The sequence below is a fragment of the Entelurus aequoreus genome, linkage group LG05 (assembly GCF_033978785.1).
Source record: "Entelurus aequoreus isolate RoL-2023_Sb linkage group LG05, RoL_Eaeq_v1.1, whole genome shotgun sequence".
NCBI lineage: Eukaryota > Metazoa > Chordata > Actinopteri > Syngnathiformes > Syngnathidae > Entelurus > Entelurus aequoreus.
Window position 1 is genome coordinate 62,427,549 of NC_084735.1, and position 22,686 is coordinate 62,450,234.

At 40.8% G+C, this 22,686-nt stretch overlaps 1 protein-coding gene across 2 annotated transcripts; it reads left to right on the forward strand.

The window, feature by feature from the left end:
- The first annotated feature begins 43 nt into the window (after nt 1–43).
- On the forward strand, nt 44–22,282 carry pcyt1bb (phosphate cytidylyltransferase 1B, choline b). Of its 2 annotated transcripts, XM_062048561.1 has the most exons (8): nt 44–438; nt 3,160–3,259; nt 5,081–5,197; nt 5,274–5,425; nt 5,505–5,583; nt 5,650–5,792; nt 20,664–20,852; nt 20,977–22,282. In XM_062048561.1, the coding sequence occupies exons 1-8, from the start codon at nt 361–363 to the stop codon at nt 21,166–21,168; spliced, it is 1,050 nt and encodes a 349-aa protein (XP_061904545.1). In that variant the 5' UTR covers nt 44–360; the 3' UTR covers nt 21,169–22,282. The 2 variants fall into 2 exon arrangements, with proteins under 2 accessions (XP_061904545.1, XP_061904546.1); XM_062048562.1 differs by lacking the exon at nt 3,160–3,259.
- Nucleotides 22,283–22,686: the final 404 nt, after the last annotated feature.

Sequence of the window (22,686 nt, forward strand, 5' to 3'; positions counted from 1 at the left end):
AACAACAAGCACACACACAGTCCCACTGTGTTTGCTTCCAAAGGCTGACAATGCTCAAGTTCAACTACAGTTGGTGTGAACAGACATTATCAACCCTCTCTTACAAATGTTACTTTTTTTTTAACTATTCAGCAGGACATTTATTTATAGCTTTCTCTAAGTTTTGATCTTACTCAGCATTCATGCATGGAGAACAGGGAAGTGAAGTGACAGATAGCGCGCTCTATATTCCTGCAACTTGAACTTTGCTCACTACATTTTATCGTCATCAGGGTCGGGCGATAGTATGTATGCTTAGAAGCCCACAGAAATCCTCTGCGGAGAGCCACGGGTTTACTAGGAAGACTTTACTAGAAAAGGATGGCTGGAAAGAGACGGAACAGGGGCGGCAACAACCAGCAACTTGCCCCCCGGCCACCAAGAGGGCGCTCACGAAGGGTAAAGTACACAAATATCTCTCTTGAGTTTATTGTCATGACTTGTTGTCCCACTTCTTGTACTTAAACTCTAATATCGACTTTTTATTGACTTGCACGTAAGGAGTTAACTCATAAGATGGGTGGGACAGGATGACATGACTCATGACCACGCCATTTGGTATATCTGCAATATGTTAATAAAAAATGTACTGTAAATGAGGGTGTTTTAAAAATGTTACCATTAAAAATTATAATGCATAGTTGTACAGTATAAAATAAATATATAAAGTACATGTCAAAAGTTTGGAGACACTTTTTTTATACAATAAAATGCAAAATTGTCTCTACGTTATATTAGGATTAGGATTCAATTTGTCGTCATTACACATGCATAAAAGAATACAAGGAATCAAAATGTGGTGTGACATCAAATCCATGAGTGTGAATTGTCAATAGCAAATAATTAGGATTTTAATGAGACTTTGTCAGCATGAAAAAACTACTGCTACTACTATTACTACTACTTTACATTCATTTGTATTGTATATTTGTACAAGTCTCGGCCAATTTTCATGAAAAATTGAATGATCGCCATTTCTGATTTAAGGCCTTTTGTTGCTGATCACAAACCAGATCCCCTCTGGCTGACACTGTATTTATTTTTAGTCCCCTGGCTGACAAGCAGCTTGCAGCTAATTATGTATCTCCATACACAGTGTGGAGCCGCTCCCCTAAGATAATAATAACCACCTCCATTATTAAGCAAAGCAGCCAAACAAATCACTAATTTGATCCAGTTTGAGAAACTGTTCAAACTCAAAATGTTCACTAAAGGACAAAGAATCTTGATAAACATATTGAACTTTACTAAAAATTAGATCAACTTAATCATCTCATAAAATGAACTATAAATTATTTAACTATTTATTTATAGTAACTTTACAATTTGTTAATTATTTACTTACTCATTTGATAACCATGTACTTTCTCCATCACTGCCCCCACCATATGGAACTCTCTCCCCCTTTTCAATCGATTATGTCATAAACCCACAATGTTCAAAGGATTATTAAAAACTCACCTTTTCAAAACTGCTTTTAGAACTGGACAAAACATCTCATAATATAATGTTATTTTTCATTTAGCCCAGATTCCCCAAACTTTTTGACTTGGGGGCCGCATTGGGTTAAAAAAAAATTGGCCGGGGGCCGGGCTGTGTGTATATATATATATGAGCGCGATGAAGTCACGTTATCGATGGGAAAATGCATTTTTAGACAATATGATTTGCCTGAGCGGCTAGGAGACACCGAGAGTAACAAGCAGTAGAAAATGGATTAGAAAGGTAAGATAAAAAATAAATAAATAAATAAATAAATAATAATAAATTCATTTTTTAAAAACATTTTTAACTTGGGACTTCCTGAGGGCCAGATTTTGGACGCTGGTGGGCCGGATCCGGCCCGCGGGCCGTAGTTTGGGCACCCCTGATGTAGCCCATTTTACACAGGTTGTTTTATTATTATTATAGTGTGTGTGATTTTATGATTATGAGCATGTTTTATTTTTGATTATGTGTAAGTGTCTGTGAGTGCCTTTTAAAAGCGCTATATAAATAAAATGAATTGCTTTTGTTCACCATAAATAAATAGAAAAATCTACAGTAATACACATGATTGGTATCGGATGATCTCACTCATGGAAGATGGGTATCAAAATCAGCTGCATAAAACACTGATTGGAACATCCCTAGTATACAGTATTTATATATGTATGTACTGAATATATAATTTGGGTATTTAAAGAATATTGAAACTAGATGTGATTAGAGAGTAATATATAGATATACACAAGCGATGGCATACATTTGCGAACTCAATTATAGTACATAAATAGTTAGGAGTATACATAACTGGTACACAATATTATGTTCCAAACATACAAATGGTTAAAATCAGTAAAATCTGTGTGAATATAATGAATGGTGATGATGACAATACCGCAGCCTGGTGGTTGGGGACCACTGCTGTAGAGTGTACAGAATACAGGACAGTGACAATAGCAGCACAGCACATTATAATCAGTAATCAGATCATAGTTAAATGGAGATTGACATATGAATTAAAAAATGTATGTATAATTCAAGGGAAAAGCGGTAGAAAATGGATGGATGGATGGATGTATAATTCAAACCAAGGCCGAAGGTCAACTAATTGTGTTTTTTGTTTCTAAATAATTTCCATTACAGTTTTAATATGACAAGAATGTAAAAGTGAAGGAGAGCTGAATACACAGCAACAGATGACATCAAGTAATAGATCGAACACAACCTAAAGTGAGGTTTATAGATTTTAGATAAAAGTTGGGTTCAAAGTATAGCTAACAGCACAGCAGATAAAGTCCATGTCCTGACCCCTATAGCCTGCTGGCATTATTAACAAATATGTCTGCTAAATGAGATTACATAATAGCTGCTGTAATTGCTCATTTATCCAATGACGTGATTATGTTTTTCAGCATGAGTCAGACATTTTGTTGCATACACTTTACCTAACGCCTGGTAACCTTTTGAAAGCCAAACTGGTTTTTTGCACGCTCCAAAAAACAAGCAAAAAAAAACCAACCCAGCAGTTAGTGCACGCCCATACTTGTCCACTGTCATGATGCTTGCTGAGAGGACCAACTTCAGATAAATAAAACTAGATGGACTTTTTAAATGTTGTTTTCATTGCATTTACAGGCACTAAGGGAGCCTGCTGCTTTCGCCAGGTCGGAAGGTTATGAATCAGAAGTCCCCCATGAAAAGCTCACCATTACCCAAGCCAAGAGAGGCACACCAGGTGGTCGTCGTCATTCATGGTTTTATTCTGCGTATGATTGACAAACTGTTGCCTTTAAAAGGCTGTTGTGAAGACAGCAACAAAATGGTGTGGAACAATGGATGTTACGGTGGCTGAGTTAGCATCTTTTTAAGTAATTGAACAACCAAACTTTAGATTGTTGTACATTTCACCAAGAAATTAAATCTAAATCTGGCAGTCATTTCCTATAATATTAGATTAGGTTTTCAGTAATGGGTAGGTAACTAACTGGACTTGGAACGCCCCTTTCTATTGGCAGACTCGATATGCCGCACCTCGTTGGTGTGACGTCGTCCACAGAACTGAGCCCATTTTCCCACAGAGACAGTGTGGATAAATGCATGTAAAACTATTATTTGGTCACTTATTTGCATGTTTTTGTTGCCCTGGTCCATGTTTACTTCAAAACTGATACGGTCAACATTATGATCAAAATAGAAATATTAAAGAATCGCCATTACAAGACTTCACTGCTGTTTCCTCATGCACTATCATCATTTCCTCAAGCATCTTGAGGAAATTATCAGTAGAAGAGGATGCAAAATAGAATACTTATCATCTTTTTCTCTTGTTTTTGAGCACCTGGTCTGCTCTTCAAGTTTTTCCGCAGGCTCTGACTCAGTCTTTCTCCCCTCGATAGTGCTCCTGATTTTCGAGATAGCATTTGGTTTGAGTCTTTTATATTTTTGCCACCCAAACTCCAACCAAAACCTTTCTTCTCCAAAGTCAGAATCCATAAAATGATCTCTGCAAATGACACTCGTCTCGCTTGGTCCGTCCCATTTCGATTCATATTCCTAATATTCCCATCATTTGGAAATGTATGCAGTCTGACCCCTTCTTGAGTTGTATTGCTACAACCTGCAACAATGCATCAGGCAGGCATATGTGATTTTGCCTTCAAATTCCGTGTGAAAATAACGTGATTTGGGATGAAGATGCTACCAAAACACACACACAATACAAAATGTCCTCCAGCCGTCTGTAGGTGACGACAGCAGGGTGATGTAGGTCCGCCCACATTTTGGAGCTATAAGTGGGCGTTGCAAAATGTGCTGAAATTTAAAAAAAAACAAGCCTAAATTTGCTATAGTGTCTATTTTTTGGGCAGAGGTGGATTTTACTTTTAGGCCCAGAACTATGAAATAAGTGCCATTGTTGTCAGCATTAGAGGGGCCCTTTAAGTCGGTGATCACCACACCTCATTTTTTGTCATTGCCGCTCTATTAATTTATCACAAAAATGAGGCACCGTCTGTTTCTTACCGTTCACGTCGGTTTTTTATGGTACCAAGTTTCTGTAGGCATCTCTACAAGTGAGTAGAAAATGTTATAGTTCCTGGAGTTCAATGAACCACATGTCTCCCGTGCCAGCAGCACTCATGTAGCCCCACACCATGAATAACCACCATTGGCTTCCGGCAAGACACATCTTGGTACTCACTTGCATTGCCAGCTATTTAGGCAATCAATTAATCAATCAATCAAAGTTTACTTATATAGCCCTACATCACGAGTGTCTCAAGCCACAACGACATCCTCGGCTCAGATCCCACATCAGGGCAAGAAAAAACTCAACACCCCCCACCCCCGGGAGATCGGTGAAATGGACGTCGAGTGGATCTAGCATAATAGTGTGAGAGACCAGTCCATAGTGGATCTAACATAATAGTGTGTTGATTAATTTTCTGTTGCACAGGCTGTACACTGACTACTCCAAAGTACATCTAAGTTTTATTCCTACAGTATTATCCCATTAAAAAAAACATTTTTTTAATATATATATTTTCTTATGTTGTAGCTTATAGACCAGTGAGAGTCTATGCTGATGGAATATTTGATCTTTTTCACTCTGGACACGCCCGAGCACTGATGCAAGCCAAAAATGTCTTCCCCAACACGCATCTGATAGTGGGAGGTACATGATGACTCTTTCATGGCATTCATATTAATGAACGTGTATTTAATCCGTGGCGACGTGTTTGTGTGTGCAGTGTGCAGTGACGAGCTGACCCATAAGTTTAAGGGCTACACAGTGATGACAGAGGACGAGCGCTACGAAGCCCTGAGGCACTGTCGATATGTGGACGAGGTGGTGCGGGACGCTCCCTGGACTCTCTCTACAGAGTTCCTCAAGAAACACAAGGTGAAAGGTCATGCAGTCAGAAAACAAGCGACTTCTGGGCTGTCTCGGATGGTGTCTGACCACCTTGTGGCACTTTCAGATTGATTTTGTGGCTCATGATGACATCCCTTACACTTCTGCTGGCTCCGAGGATGTTTATAAGCACATCAAGGAAGCTGGTAAGGATTCACATACCTCGCATGTGTCGGGTTTATGTCTTCAGTCCATGTTGTCATGTGCGTCAGGGATGTTTGTGGCCACCCAGAGGACAGAAGGCATCTCCACATCCGACCTGATCACCCGGATCGTGCGTGACTACGACATCTACGTGCGACGCAATTTGCAGAGAGGCTACACGGCCAGAGAGCTCAATGTTGGATTCATCAACGTGAGCCAGAAGCTGTTTCATTATCAATACTTTCTTCTAAATCAGTACAATCGAGCTATCCATTTTTTTATACCAGGAAAAAAATTTCTGGTTTTCCATAACACTTATTCTCAATTTAAAAAAGCGTTGCCACATCAACATTTCTCGACCAATTAAAAACATTTCCGTAACATTTATTTTATATGAAAAAGTGTTACTAATTCCACATTTCTCAACTGATTTTAACTGTACCAAAATCAAAATGATCCTTGCTAATGTTAGCTACATGCTAGCATGCTAACATTAACATGGTAACTTTTTTTAAACTAATTTTGCAGGTGTACGCCTCAGTCATGTAACTTCATACTTGACTTAAGCTAATTATTTAGAAACACACCTCAGATTCATATACCTTGGTAGTTGAATCATGTTAAATGTTAGCATGCTAATGTTAGCATGCAACTTTTTAAACCAAATTTTGCAGGCGTACACCTTAGAGCAGGGGTGCCCACACTTTTACCTCAGGCGAGCTACTTTTCAAATGACCAAGTTGAGTTGATCTACCTCAACTTCATATATATATATATATATATATATATATATATATATATATATATATATATATATATATATATATATATATATATATATATATATATATATATATATATATATATATATATATATATATACTTATATATATATATATATATATATATATATATATATATATATATATATATACTTATATATATATATATATATATATATATATATATATATATATATATATATATATATATATATATATATATATATATATATATATATATATATATATATACACACAGTATGTACAGTATTACATGTATATATACAATATATATATATGTATATATATATATATATATATATATATATATATATATATATATATATATATATATATATATATATATATATATATATATATATATATATATATATATATATATATATATATATATATATATTTACTTATTTATGAAACAGACGTTTTTTTGTCAACATGTTAAAGGTGTTTACTAAAAATGCAAGTATGAATAACACCAAGATTCCCTTCTTTCATGAAGACAAGACTATAAGTTGGTGTATTACCTGATTCTGATTAATTGCATTGATTGGAATCAGAGAGGATTCACAGTAGTGCCGATAATTTCCATATTTTCAATTTTACGTTGTGGAGGATAAAAAAAAGAGTCCTCTTTTCTGTCCGATACCACATGAAAGTGGTTGGTTTTTCTGCTAACATTAGCATCTTAGTTTTCTTTAGGTAATTTTGCTGGCTAGAGTTTCAGGTCTTGTGCATTGACACTATCTTGTCAGCACGCTGCCGGTAAGCATTTCAGTTCGGCTTCAGCTTTTCAGCATTCACACGCAAAATTGCATATTATAGTTATTAGTAGACTCCTGAAGGGCCCCCACCGCACCCAAAACATAACGGCACTGACCCACATACAGTCCACACATACTTGGTATGTTTACATGTACTAAAAACTAATTATTGACTCAATTTGGTTGAAACTAACTTTTTTAAACACATGTAAAAACCTTGATTATAATTTTCATGCAGCTTTTATACTTGAATAAGGTTTTTTACTTTTTAAAGGCCCACTTAAGAACTTTCAGTTTTTGGTTGATTTTGGCGGCGCCTGTGGACCAAAGGTGGTAGTGTTTTGGCAGAGGGAAAACCACATTCCCCATCAGGACATCAAACTGACACAATAATACCACAATGATTCAGTATTACTGATTGTGGAGGTTGCCCTCCCGTGGGTCCTCCAGACCACCAAGCATTGCCATGAGAGCCCGGATCAGGGTTACAACAGAGTCTTTATTTTTAATAGTGTCCTCAGGTTGCTTTCCAGCAATTGTCTGTGTCTTCCTTTCCCTATGAGTCTGTGCTCTCGCTCTCGCTCGCGCTCTTGCTCCAGCTCCAACTCCAACAACATCTCTCCTCCCGGCTGCTGTTTATACAGGGCGACAGGTGATTAGATAACAAGGCCCACCTGGGCCATCTACGCACCTTTCGCTGACTTCGAGGCCGGTCCTGGCATACCCCGTTCTGCTGCAGGCCCGCAGGGCACGCCCCCCTCCACACTGATCTTTCCACAGTAGGAATCTACATAGTTTACTCAAACTTTATATTTGCGCTTTGCAGTCATTGCATTGTTATTTCTTTATTCAGTACCGTTGCGTGGCTGGTCGTGTTAGTGTTGAACTGCAAACTATCAAGCCGGTGGCTATTTATTGCTATCACGCAAATTTCCGATAACTAACATTAGCATTACTCCTCTCTAGTCAGTTTACTAGTCACTTTATACTTAGTAGTCACTTTATACTTTTTATTGTCTCGTTTTTTTTTTACATTGCCTCTTAGAGTGGTCTTAGGCCATATAGTATATTGCATATTGTGTATATTGTGTTGTTTCTGTATATTGTGTGGTTTCTTCTTTTTTTAAAATGCAAAGCACCTCAGGGAAGCAACCTAAATTTCGTTGGGCCTGTACCTGTACATGCACAATGACAAATAAACACAAAGATCAAAGATCAAAGAAAGATAATTAGCATTTTGATTTGAGCATCGAAAGTCACTTACTAGTTTAACAGGAATAGCGCCAAGGCAGCATCGGTCTAAAATCCCTCCTCATCTTTGAGCTCACGTCAGTGAGTGAAAGCCGGGCCAATGTTGATTCTTGATTGTCCTTGATTGTCTTATATCGATTGCTTTTCCTTTTTTTTTGTTTCCTCGGACAAAACTTTTTGTTTCTTTGGTTGTTTTGTAGCTTCTGCTATGATAGCAGTAATTACACGTAAGGGTTTTTCTTCCTCTTCTCTTAGTTTTCTGGCGGCACGTTCGCATCTACTTCCGTCTTTTTAACGAATGGGAAAAGGGGGAAGTGACGTATGCCGTAAAGCAATCTGTAAATTTGTAGTTTTTTGTGTGGTACGGCTCCTGCCACTCTCCTCAAAGTTGCATAGTGCCATGGAAAGCGATACAGAACTCCTCAGGTCATGACAGAGGTGTCATTCAATTAGTTGTAAGTCAACGTATCATGCCAAACGTTATGAAAGCATTTTATGAGGGTTGGTAAATTACTCAGTGCTACTTTAAAGGATGGGATTAATATAGACACATCAAGACACATACACGTCTAGATTATTTGATTGCAAACCAGTTAAGTGATAAATGGGTTATACTTGTATAGCGCTTTTCTACCTTCAAGGTACTCAAAGCGCTTTGACAGTATTTCCACATTCACCCATTCACACACTGATGGCGGGAGCTGCCATGCAAGGCGCTAACCAACAGCCATCAGAGGCAAAGGGTGAAGTGTCTTGCCCAAGGACACAACAGACGTGACTAGGATGGTAGAAGGTGGGGATTGAACCCCAGTAACCAGCAACCCTCCGATTGCTGGCACGGCCACTCTACCAACTTCGCCACGCCATCTTGCATGTATACATTCCCATCCACCTATCATTGTATCAGGCTTTTTGCGCATGTGCCGGTCTTAACGTGTTAACCCGGAAGCACAGTGGATGTCGCATTCCATGATGAAAAAAACACACAATGCTTACATGTTTATGTCTTCGTTTCATCAAGCACTCAAAATAGTTCAGTCATTAAGCCTTTTTAGGGGAGCTAAACGCTCCCATAAATTCCTCAAACTCTCCTAAATGATTTATTGTTTTATTTTTTTTAAAGTTATTTTTTGGTTTTTTTTTCCTTTACAAAATAGTATCAACAAATGTAATATAAAGTGGCCAGACTGTGAGTTTTAATAATCATACAACTTGTCATTATTCACTTAAATATGATTATAAACGTGTCAAGTTTTCTTTTACCTCATAGTGTAAGGAAGAGATTAGCGGATTCATGTAAAATAATCATTAGGCAAGGCAAGGCAAGGCAACTTTATTTGTATAGCGCTTTTCATACACAAGGCAGACTCCAAGTGCTTCACAGACAACAAAGTGAAATGAAAGAAAATAAAAGCAAAATTAAAATGCAGACAATAAAAATAAAAACAGTGCAGACGTTAAAAGTTAAAAGATTAAAAGATTTAGCTGAAAGCTAAGGTGAACATAAAAGTCTTCAGTCTAGTTTTAAAAGTAGTCAGAGTTGGGGAAAATCTGACATCTTCAGGAAGTTTATTCCAGCTATTTGTTGCATAGTGACTGAATGATGCTCTCCCTTGATTTGAGTTTACTCTTGGAACTGCTAACTGATTGGTCTCAGAAGATCTTAGTGATCTAGAGGGCTTATATAGTGGGAGCATATCAGTAATATACTTCGGCCCTAGACCATGTAGTGATTTATATGTGAGCAGGAGGATTTTGAAATAAATTCTCTGATGTACAGGGAGCCAATGTAAGGATTTAAGAATTGGTGTAATGTGCTCACATTTTTTGGTCTTTGTTAGAACTCTAGCAGGAGCGTTCTGAACAAGCTGTAGCTGCCTGACTGTTTTTTTGGGAAGACCTGCAAGGAGACCATTACAATAGTCTAGCCTACTGGTAATAAAGGCATGTACAAGTTTTTCAAAGTCTTGAGCTGACATGATGTCTTTTTACATTTTTGAGGTGATAGTAGGCCGATTTTGTTACTGATTTGATGTGACTGTCGAAATGTAAATCAGAATCTAAAATAACCCCAAGATTTCTGGCTTTATTTGAGGTTTTCAGCGACAGTGATTGCAGGTGTTGGACGACTTTAAACCTTTCTTTTTTAGCACCAAAAACAATTATCTCAGTTTTATCTTCATTTATTGTAGGAAATTTTGGCACATCCAGTGTTTTACTTGCTCAATGCACTGGCACAGAAGATCTATGGGGCGATAGTCATTTGGTGATAGCGCTACATAGATTTGGGTGTCATCGGCATAGCAATGATGGTCAATGTTATTATTTTGCATGATTTGTCCTAGTGGGAGCATATAGATGTTAAATAAAGTCGGCCCCAAGATTGAACCTTGGGGGACTCCACACGTTATGTTGGTTGGTTCTGATACAAAGTCACCAATGGAAACAAAATAGTTCCTATCTTGTAGATAGGACTTGAACCAACTTAAAACTGTGCCTGTGATCCCCACCCAGTTTTCCAACCTGTCCAAAAGTATTGAGTGGTCGACAGTGTCAAATGCAGCACTGAGGTCCTAAAGCATTAATACTGAAGTTTTGCCAGAGTCTGTGTTTAGACGGATGTCATTTATAACTTTAAGAAGGGCTGTCTCTGTGCTATGAAGAGGTCGAAATCCTGACTGGAAGTTGTTGTGGCAGCCAGTAGAAGCCAAGAAGTGATTTAGTTGTTGGAGGACAACTTTGTCAATTATTTTACTTATGAATGGTAGATTTGAAATTGGTCTGTAGTTGTTGATAACAGAGGCATTTAGGCTCTGCTTTTTTAGAAGAGGTTTAATGACTGCAGTTTTGAAAGCCTTCGGGAAATTGCCCGATTGAATAGAATTATTAACTATTTGCAAGACGTCTGTTGATAGGCAGTCAAAAACATTCTTAAAGAAGTTGGTAGGTAAAACATCAAGGCAGCAGGTGGATGACTTTAGAGCTGTCACCGTTTCCACTAGAGTTTTAGAGTCTATGGCATTAAAGCTTGCCATCATTGCTGTGTTACTTTTGCCTAAATGGGTTGGTGATCCAACTTTTTTACTTGAGATATTGATGGTGCGTCTGATGCCTTCAATTTTATCAGTATTGCATTTCTGCGTGTAATGGAGTTCGGCTGGTATTTGTGTTGGGGGTTTAGTCAGTCTATCAAGGGTTGCGAATAGGGTTTTGGCCTTATTTGTGTTGCTGTTTATGATATTGGAGAAGAATGTTTCTCTAGCACTTTTTAAGACTAAATTGTAGGCCTGGAGGCTCTCTTTATAGATGTCATGGTGAATATCAATCAATCAATCAATCAATGTTTATTTATATAGCCCTAAATCACAAGTGTCTCAAAGGGCTGTACAAGCCACAACGACATCCTCGGTACAGAGCCCACATACGGGCAAGGAAAACTCACCCCAGTGGGACGTCAATGTGAATGACTATGAGAAACCTTGGAGAGGACCGCATATGTGGGTAACCCCCCCCCCCCCCCCCTCTAGGGGAGACCGAAAGCAATTGATGACGAGTGGGTCTGACATAATATTGTGAAAGTCCAACACATCAGCGAAAGTCCAGTCCATGGTGGGGCCAGCAGGAACCATCCCGAGCGGAGACGGGTCAGCAGCGTAGAGATGTCCCCATCCGATGGACAGGCTAGCGGTCCACCCCGGGTTGGGAGCAGAGTAGAAAAGAAAAGAAAAGAAACGGCAGATCAACTGGTCTAAAAAGGGAGTCTATTTAAAGGCTAGAGTATACAAATGAGTTTTAAGATGAGACTTAAATGCTTCTACTGAGGTAGCATCTCTAACTTTTACCGGGAGGGCATTCCATAGTATTGGAGCCCGAATAGAAAACGCTCTATAGCCCGCAGACTTTTTTTGGACTCTGGGAATCACTAATAAGCCGGAGTTCTTTGAACGCAGATTTCTTGCCGGGACATATGGTACAATACAATCGGCAAGATAGGCAGGAGCTTGACCGTGTAGTATTTTATACGTAAGTAGTAAAACCTTAAAGTCGCATCTTAGGTGTACAGGAAACCAGTGCAGGTGCGCCAGTATAGGCGTAATATGATCAAACTTTCTTGTTTTTGTCAAAAGTCTAGCAGCCGCATTTTGTACCATCTGTAATCATTTAATGCTAGATATAGGGAGGCCCGAAAATAAAACGTTACAGTAATCGAGACGAGAAGTAACAAACGCATGGATAATGATCTCAGCATCGTTTGTGGACAAAATGGAGCGAATTTTAGCGATATTACGGAGATGAAAGAAGGCCGTTTTAGTAACACTCTTAATGTGTGACTCAAACGAGAGAGTTGGGTCGAAGATAATACCTAGATTCTTTACCGAGTCGCCTTGTTTAATTGTTTGGTTGTCAAATGTTAAGGTGGTATTATTAAATAGATGTCGGCGTTGAGCAGGACCGATAATCAGCATTTCCGTTTTCTTAGCGTTGAGTTGCAAAAAGTTAGCGGACATCCATTGTTTAATTTCATTAAGACACGCCTCCAGCTGACTACAATCCGGCGTGTTGGTCAGCTTTAGGGGCATGTAGAGTTGGGTGTCATCCGCATAACAATGAAAGCTAACACCGTATTTGCGTATGATGTAACCTAGCGGCAGCATGTAAATACTAAAGAGTGCAGGGCCAAGAACCGAACCCTGGGGAACTCCGCACGTTACCTTAACATAGTCCGAGGTCACATTGTTATGGGAGACACACTGCATCCTGTCAGTAAGATAAGAGTTAAACCAAGACAAGGCTATGTCTGACATCCCAATACGCGTTTTGATACACTCTAATAAAATATTATGATCAACAGTATCGAAAGCGGCGCTAAGATCAAGAAGCAGCAACATAGATGACGCATCAGAATCCATCGTTAGCAATAGATCATTAGTCATTTTTGCGAGGGCTGTCTCCGTAGAATGATTTGCCCTGAAACCGGATTGAAAGGGTTCACAGAGATTGTTAGACGCTAAGTGTTCATTTAGCTGCTGTGCGACAATTTTTTCGAGGATTTTCGAGATAAACGGAAGGTGGGACACCGGCCGGTAGTTTACCATGAGGTCAGGATCGAGGTTAGGTCTTTTGAGTAGAGGATGAATAACCGCTTTTTTGAATGCTAGGGGAACAGTGCCAGAGGAAAGTGATAAGTTTATAATATTTAACACTGATGGACCTAATAAAACAAAAAGCTCCTTGATAGTTTCCCAGGAATTGGGTCAAGTAAACATGTTGTTTGTTTTGTCCCATTTACACATTTTAACAATTCCTCCAATGTTATTTCATCAAAGAGAGAGAAACTATTTTGGAGGGCAGTGTCCGTCGTATATACAGTCGTATCTGTGTTAATAGAACCCAGTTGTAGCTGAGATGCATTGTCTTTAATCTCTTTTCTAATGACTTCAATTTTTTTTATTAAAGAAATTCATAAAGTCATCTGCTGAGTGGGTGGAGCTACTGGGAGGAGTCCTTTGTTGGGTTAGCGATGCTACTGTACTAAACAAAAATTTAGGATCATTTTTGTTGAGGTGGATGAGATTTGAGTAATATTTAGCTTTAGCTGAGGTAAGCATGTGTTTATAAGTTATTAAACTATCACTCCATGCTTGATGGAAAACCTCTAGTTTAGTCGCACGCCATTTGCGTTCCAGCTTTCTACATGATAATTTCTGGGCTTTAGTTTCTTCTGTAAACCATGGGGTACGCCTTTTAGGGGCCCTTTTTAGCTTTAGCGGTGCTACACTATCAATGGTATCGCGCAGGGCGTCGTTAAAGTTGTTAGTGAGGTTATCAATAGAGCCCACATAATTTGGGAATGGTGCCATTACCGAAGGCAGTAGGTCAGTAAGAGTCGTCGTTGTGGCAGCATTAATGTTGCGGCTGCTATAGTAGTTATTATTATTATTATTAGTTTGTTGACAATGAGTCAGAACTTCGAATTTTATAAGGTAATGATCGGACATTAATTTAGTGTACAGGAGTATCGTAACTTTGGAGGTGGTGACACCTCTGACAAGCACTAGATCTATCGTATTACCGTTGCTATGCGTGGGTTCATTTATTATTTGTGTAAGACCACAGCTATCAATTATAGTCTGGAGCGCCACACATGGAGGGTCCGATGGGGTATTCGTATGGATGTTAAAGTCTCCCATTATGATTATATTGTCGGCGTGTGTCACTAGATCAGCAATGAACTCTGAAAATTAATTGATAAAGTCAGAATAGGGCCCTGGGGGGCGGTAGATGACAGCCAGGTGCAGAGGCAGCGGTGTGACAAACCTCACAGTAAGCACCTCAAACGAGTTATATTTATTATTTAGGTCTGTGGTAAGGCTAAAGTTTTTGTTGTATATTAAATGTGCAACACCCCCACCCCTTTTAATGGGACGGGCAATATGCGTTCCCGTATAGCCAGGAGGAGATGCCTCACCCAGCGCAAAAAATTCGTCTGGTTTGAGCCAGGTCTCGGCTAGACCAACGACATCAAGATTGTTGTCTCTAATGACTTCATTAACTAATAACGTTTTGGAAGACAATGACCTTATGTTTAAAAAGCCCATATTATTGGCAGTGGGCTGTTTTGAGGAGTTTTTGTTGAAAGTATCCGTAGTAGCAATATTAATAATGTTACGTTTATTATGCGTAGTGCACTTTAAATAATTTCGACCATATCTAGGAATTGATATGACAGGATTTTTTAGATTGTTTGCCACCTCAGTAAAATGCATGTCCACCTCTGACGCAGAAAAAACATTATGTGAGTTGTATATTATTCTAAAAGAATTGCTATGTGTGCAGGGATTATCCAGCCTGGCGCTGGCTAGTTCTATCTTAACAGACTCCTTATTAGCGCTTCTTTGTGGATTAGCATTTAGCTTTTTCGTTAGCCTCGCTAACAACAACGCCTTTAGCTTTGTTGTTAGCCCCGCCCGACATCCCCGCTTCTGCTTCCGAGCGCACCGCTTACGTCTCTTTCGATGACGGTCTCCGCTGGTAGTGGACGCCGCTGCTTCAAAGGCCACTGCTGGATGTAGCTCGCGAAGAATTCCCAAGCTAGCGAGTAGGTCCACCGTACATGCATCTTTCAGCCCAAAATGGCCCGATCTCTCCACATCCAGAATCGTAAGTCGGTCGTAAGTGATCACGGAGTGAACACGCTGTGAGCCAGCCATGAAATTGACTGAATTGACGGGTATTTTTGCCAAATCGGTCTACACTTCCAAGAGCGTCGCAAGAAGCTGCCGCCGTGAAGCGCCGCCATCTTGAGAAAAAAAAAAAAAAATGAAGTTTTGTATTCCGCCAGATTCGTTCAGCCTTCCTGCACTCTCTTCTCTGGGCTGTTACAGCAGCAGATTTTCTCCAGGGTGCCTTTTGCTTGCCAGAAATCGTTTTAACTGTAATAGGTGCAATGATATCTATGATATTCACAATTTTGGAATTAAAGTTGCTTACAAGATCATCAGCATGACATGGGTTTAGAGGTGGTAGTGAGGAGATTGCGTTTTTAAAGAGGACATTAGCATGTTCATTTATGTACCGCTTTTTGACATTCTTTGATTCTGTTTGTGTGTCCGAAATTACAGAAATATTAAAGAAAACACAGAAATGATCAGACATTGAAGGATCAATCACAAGAACATCAGAAACATTGAGACCTTTTGTGATAATCAGGTCCAGAGTGTGTCCCTTACAATGAGTAGCCTCTTTCACATGTTGAGACAGTTGAAATGTGTCTAAAATAGTAAAAAGTTATTTTGCGCCCTTGTCATTTAAATCGTCAATATGAAAATTAAAATCACCAGTTATAACCAGGCAGTCAAAGTCAGTGGAGATGCTAGACAATAATTCAGTAAAATCATCGAAAAAATTTGCAGAATATTTAGGTGGCCTGTAGATAATTAACAAGAGAATTTTGGGAGAGCATTTCAACACAGCACACAGGTATTCAAATGATGTAAAATCACCAAGTGACATCTGTTTCCCCTGAAATATGTTTTTAAATATAGCAGCAACCCCTCCACCTCTTTTCCCCGATCTACATACATCAATGAAGTTATAGTTGGGGGGTAATAACAATCATAATAATACAATCAATATTATAATGATAACATTTATTATTGCATCTGGTGGGGCTACATGGTCAGGGTCATGGCTTTTAAAGTTTATTCATAAAAGTTATGAAAAAAAACAATACTGTCAAAGTTCAATGATAAAGTTGATTGATAAAATACAAAATCATTCCTTCTGGTAGTGGCAAGCCCAGCATGGAACACTTCACTGTTTACACGACACAGACGTCATAACATCATCAAAGTTCACATTTATGCATTCACACACAGCACGGACAATTGGGAAACAGGACAAGGTAACAGAAAAAGGGTAATTTATTTAATATGAAATACAAATCTATTTGTGGTAGCTTCAGATGGTTTCACTTTTTTCATTTTATAGCACATAATTGTGGTGCGTTCAAGGAACCTTGATTAAAATTCGAAACAGAGGCATACAATTACGCAGTGCTAAAATAAATACTAAAATAATAATATATGTATGTTTCTTAAATAAAACTGTCAATACTATTTAAGTGCAAATAATAATAATTTTTTCACTTGAGAAATTTCTCTATAATGTTAGCTATAGACTTCTTCTGTTTGTTTGATATTGTCACAAGTGGTGGATAAGTGTATTACAACTGAGTTTGCTGTCCTTTTTTTGGCAGCCTTCTAAGAAACCCTGGGTTACGCCTTTTCAAAAATACAGTATTAACAGTGCGCTTCTAAGTTGACTTGAACATGGTCAGAGGCTTTCATGTGGCCCACCCTTAAACAACCACGTAGAGCAGGGGTGTCAAACATACGGCCCGCAAAAAGGTTTTATCCGGCCCGCGGGATGGGTTTGCAAAGTATGAAAATGAGCCGAAATTTTTGAATGAAAGAAACTGCTGTTCTAAATGTGTCCACTAGATGTTGCAATAGCAATTCTTTGTATCTTTGTTGTCACGTGGGGGTCGCATATTTGTGCAGGATCGTTCCTCCAGTGCAACACGAACACTCCAGGCAAAAACGTGAAGGTAAGAGATGGTTTAATTAACATAAATCATAGCCAAACAGAAAACAAGCAAAAGAAAAGCGTGCCGAACGCACGGGAAGCTAAGGCTAGCACTAGCACAAGAGTCTGGAACAAGAATACAGAAAACGTGACTGATGCTTACCGCAAACAAGGAGAACAGGGCGAGTGAACAAAAAGGCAGGTTTAAATAGTGTCAGTGATGGCAAACAGGTGCGTGTCAGGAACACAAGTGGCAGGTGAAAATAATAAGTAACCATGGTGACGAAACAAACTCACAGGTGCACAAGCAATAACAAAAGGAGTCCAAAACCAACAGAAAACACAAAAACATGATCCGGCCCACGGATCATGACAGTACCCCCTCCTCAAGGACAGATACAAGATGTCCAAAACAAAACCAAAAAAAACAAGCAAGGTCAAAAGTCACGGGCGGGCGGAGGGAGGACTTGGAGGTGGGTCGCCAAGCCAAGTGTCCCCGAATCCACAGAGGCAAAGTCAAGTGGCGGCGGCGAGTGGAACGCCGCTGCAGCCGGCGAGGAGGGCGACCAGGGAATGGCCACATTCGTGGCCGACGGGGAGGTGGGCGCACTTGGCGAGGCGGACGACCACGGAGCGGCCACATCCGTGGTCGACGGGGAGGTGGGCGCGTCGGCGCCGTCATGGCAGGCTTGGACGCAGTGGACAAGGCAGGCGTGGTAGCAGGTGCAGGCGGCGAGACAGGCGTGGTAGCAGGTTCAGGCGGCGAGTCAGGCGTGGTAGCAGGTTCAGGCAGCGAGTCAGGCGTGATAGCAGGTTCAGGCGGCGAGTCAGGCGTGGTAGCAGGTTCAGGCGGCGAGTCAGGCGTGGTTGCAGGAGCAGGTACCGCTGACTGGCGTGGAACAGGTACCGCTGACTGGCGAGGTGCAGGTACCGATGTCTGGCGAGGAGCAGGTACCGGTGTCTGGCGAGGAGCAGGAGCAGGTGCCAGCCGAGGTGCAGGTGCCAGCCGAGGTGCAGGCGCAGGTGCCAGCCAAGGTGCAAGTGCCAGCCGAGGTGCAGGCGCAGGTGCCCGCCGAGGTGCAGGTGCCAGCCAAGGTGCAGGTGCCAGCCGAGGTGCAGGTGCCAGCCGAGGAGCAGGCGCAGGTACCAGCCGAGGAGCAGGCGCAGGTGCCTGCCGAGGAGCAGGCGCAGGTGCCAGCCGAGGAGCAGGCGCAGGTGCCAGCCGAGGAGCAGGCACAGGTGCCAGCCGAGGAGCAGGCACAGGTGCCAGCCGAGGAGCAGACACAGGTGCCAGCCGAGGAGCAGACACAGGTGCCAGCCGAGGAGCAGGCACAGGTGCCAGCCGAGGAGCAGGTACAGGAACTGATGATGGTGGCGTCCGCAGGCCCACCGGCGCATAGGTCAGCCATGAGCGTGGCGGAGGTGGTCTAGCCGGGGGTAGCGGCTTAGCATGCCGAAGGATTGGTGGTGGAGGACGGGCTGGAGGTTGCGGCTTGGCAGGCCGAAAGACTGGTGGTGGCGGCCGGGATGGAGTTTGCTGCCTGGTTGGGCGCAGCTGAGGCACCCCACCAGCACAGCTCCCGGCCCCAGCCCTCCCCTCAAGGGGCGGATACCAGACGCGCTCCTGGTCTGGAACCGTCTTTAAGGGTGGGTGGCGGGAGGTCAGGAGGGGGGTAGAAGCCTCCCCTTTAAATTGTCCAAATTGTCTTTTTGTATTCCCCACCTGATTTTGTGTGGGTGAACAAAAAGAAAATGTCCGTGACTTGGGCGGGGCTTGAATTTTCGAGAGCGAAACAGAATTAGGAAAAAAAAATTCTTGGCCCATGACGTCATCAGCAGGCGGCGGCGTGACATCATCAGCCCCGGTCTCCTGCAGCTGACTGGAAGCCCAATCCATGAACTGCTTGGCAAAATCATGAATCGGATTACCTAATTTTGGCGGCGAGGAATTCTGGTCTGGCTGCAACTTGCTTCGGTCCGGGGGAGGAGCTTGCGGGAGCGACGCGTCATGACGGCGAAACGAAGCCTCTTTGGCTGGCTTCCGTCTTAGCTGACGCGTCCGGTACTGCGGTGGCGCGACAATGTCCTCGGGCCATACGGAGTTGAGTGGGATCAACTTTCCATTAGGACCCCACATCAGGTCCTGGCGCTCCAAGGGGGAATAGCGGAGAGTCTCCACCTCCATTGCCTCCAAATCTAACCACATACCTAAGTCCAGCTTCTCGAAGTTCGTGGTGGAAGAACTGTATGCTGTTCTCCTTCTGTCACGTGGGGGTCGCATATTTGTGTGCGATCGTTCCTCCAGTGCAACACGAACACTCCGGACAAAAACGTGAAGGTAAGAGATGGTTTAATTAACATAAATCATAGCCAAACAGAAAACAAGCAAAAGAAAAGCGTGCCGAACGCACGGGAAGCTAAGGCTAACACTAGCACAAGAGTCTGGAACAAGAATACAGAAAACGTGACTGATGCTTACCGCAAACAAGGAGAACAGGACGAGTGAACAAAAAGGCAGGTTTAAATAGTGTCAGTGATGGCAAACAGGTGCGCGTCAGGAACACAAGTGGCAGGTGAAAATAATAAGTAACCATGGTGACGAAACAAACTCACAGGTGCACAAGCAATAACAAAAGGAGTCCAAAACCAACAGAAAACACAAAAACATGATCCGGCCCACGGATCATGACATTTGTAGATTATGCTACATATGTAAAATAAAATAAAAACTGTGCACCAGTCAAGGAAAATGAGAAAACTACATAAATAACATCCTGTAATTTGATTTTGATATAATTTTTTTATCTTGATAGATTGAAAATTATGACCAATGAGTTGACTGATGATCATTATCACATAATTTGTTCAGAAACTATAATTAATGACAAATAAAGATAGAATACTATTAACTGCAACATATAAGTGTAAAAAAACTCAACATTATGATTTCTACATTTTCAGAATCTTTTTGTTAGATTTTTAAACAAAGAAAACAATCTGAAGTTGTCTTTATTTTTAAGTTATCGTGCCGTGATTTTACCAGTCCGGCCCACTTGGGAGTAGGTTTTTCTCCATGTGGCCCCCGATCTAAAATGAGTTTGACACCCCTGACGTAGAGTGTTTGGGCCAGAAGACGGCCCTGCTGTGCAAAAATGAAACACAAGTCTTTTGCTGCTACAGGAGAAGAAGTACCGTCTTCAGAACCAGGTGGACAAGATGAAAGAGACAGTCCGCACTGTGGAGGAAAAGTCCAAACACTTTGTGTACCGGGTGGAGGAGAAGAGCCAGGACCTAATACACAAGTGGGAAGAGAAGTCACGGGAATTCATAAGCAACTTCTTGGAGCTTTTTGGACCTGATGGAGCTTGGGCATGTTAACCTCTGCATGAATCCTTAAAACCACATAACAAAAGCTACTACCATTAAAACAACAAATACAGTATACACTATAACATAATATGACAAACTCCAACTCTCTGTTGTCTTTTTGCAGCATGCTATTCAGGAGCGCAGTGGACGAATGCTCCAGGCTCTGTCGCCTTACCCGTCCCCACGTGGCTCCCCCAGTAGCAGTCCCACCAGACTGCGCTCACGTTCTCCTGACTCCTCCCCAGTCGCCTCGGCCAGCACCTCTCCCTCCTCCACATCACCTCCTGCCTCTCCATCATTTCGCCGCCACACCTGAAAAATGGAACACTCTCCTCTCTCCAGACTACCTCTGCACAAACAAAATTTTTTGATCTTTATGTGGGATTCACATAATCGCTGAGAAATGCTATGAACTAAACTAAATTAATAGAATTAGGAATTTATTACGGTACTCCCACTGGAATGTAACAGTAAAGGCAAAACATTAGGATTTGATTGTGAGTGTGAATGTTGTCTGTCTATCTGTGTTTGCCCTGTGATGAGGTGGCGACTAGAAAATGGATTGATGGATGAATTTTATTCCTGTAACCCAATGCATGAGTCATACTTTACTTTTTGTTTCTCCTTCGTGTTTTTAAGTCCTTTCTTGTTGATAAAAATGCACTCCAATGAGTTCAAAATTAAAACAACTTTTTGTGAACCATTACAAGCCGAATAGGAGGAGACTGACTCCATAGTCATGTGGCCTTAAATACAGTCAAACCTGTCTAGGGACGGTATAGCTCGGTTGGTAGAGCGGCCGTGCCAGCAACTTGAGGGTTGCAGGTTCGATCCCCGCTTCCGCCATCCTAGTCACTGCCGTTGTGTCCTTGGGCAAGACACTTTACCCACCTGCTCCCAGTGCCACCCACACTGGTTTAAATGTAACTTAGATATTGGGTTTCACAATGTAAAGCGCTTTGAGTCACTTGAGAAAAAGCGCTATACAAATGTAATTCACTTCACTTCACTTCACTTCTATAGTGACCACTCAAGGGGAAGACAGCAAAAGTGTTGACATTGATGCTGGATACGACGAGAAAAGTAAACACAAGTGGTGATTTGTTGATAGCATAGAGATCTGCTTGCTGATTCGTTAAAAATTAGAGATCAAATAAGGGAGAGTGCTCGTTAGCGTGCGATAATATGACTTGTATGAGTTGTAACAATTCAAAATGTGTGGTTTCCAATACGATTCAGGGACAATATTATTGTTTTAGAACTATACGGTCAAAATCGATTGGGTAACTTTTTAGCAAAAAAATTAACCAGTGTAATTGTGAAATTATTCTGAATACTAGACACTGCAGCTAAAGTTTCCAATGTTCATACTATTTATTGTAAGGGAATAATGTATAAATGAATTATGTATACAACAATTAATGGCTAATGCATTCCTGCTCCCAATTTCAATATTCAAGACATTTTCAATAAAAGTACAGTAACTGTAGATTTACTTGCTACTTCTGCTTTTGTTTTTCCAATATGAAATAATACAATATAAACAATTAAGTGCAACCAAAATCTCTTCAGGTTGAATTAACAGTGGATATACCTGCTAATTTTACTTGAGTTTTTTTGACAAATTAATAATAGAAATACAAATGTACAAAATAAATCAATACAAAAAAATAAGTGCAACCAAATCTCAATGTTGTGCAGTGGTTTGCTAAACTTCATATAAAGTCTGCCGTTTTTAAATCCAATGTATTCTTTTTTCTAGTATCGATAAAATCGATCGTTTGACTTAAAATCGGGTAAGATCGATACCTATATTCTGGGAGGCAAACTTTCC

What these genes read in the sequence shown, in the direction of transcription:
- pcyt1bb (XM_062048561.1), top strand. Translation starts at nt 361, where the DNA reads ATGGCTGGAAAGAGACGGAACAGGGGCGGCAACAACCAGCAACTTGCC. An exon ending in CAAGAGGGCGCTCACGAAGG is followed by an intron (nt 439 to 3,159) that starts GTAAAGTACACA and finishes TTGCATTTACAG; the next exon opens with GCACTAAGGGAGCCTGCTGC. An exon ending in TAAGCACATCAAGGAAGCTG is followed by an intron (nt 5,584 to 5,649) that starts GTAAGGATTCAC and finishes CATGTGCGTCAG; the next exon opens with GGATGTTTGTGGCCACCCAG.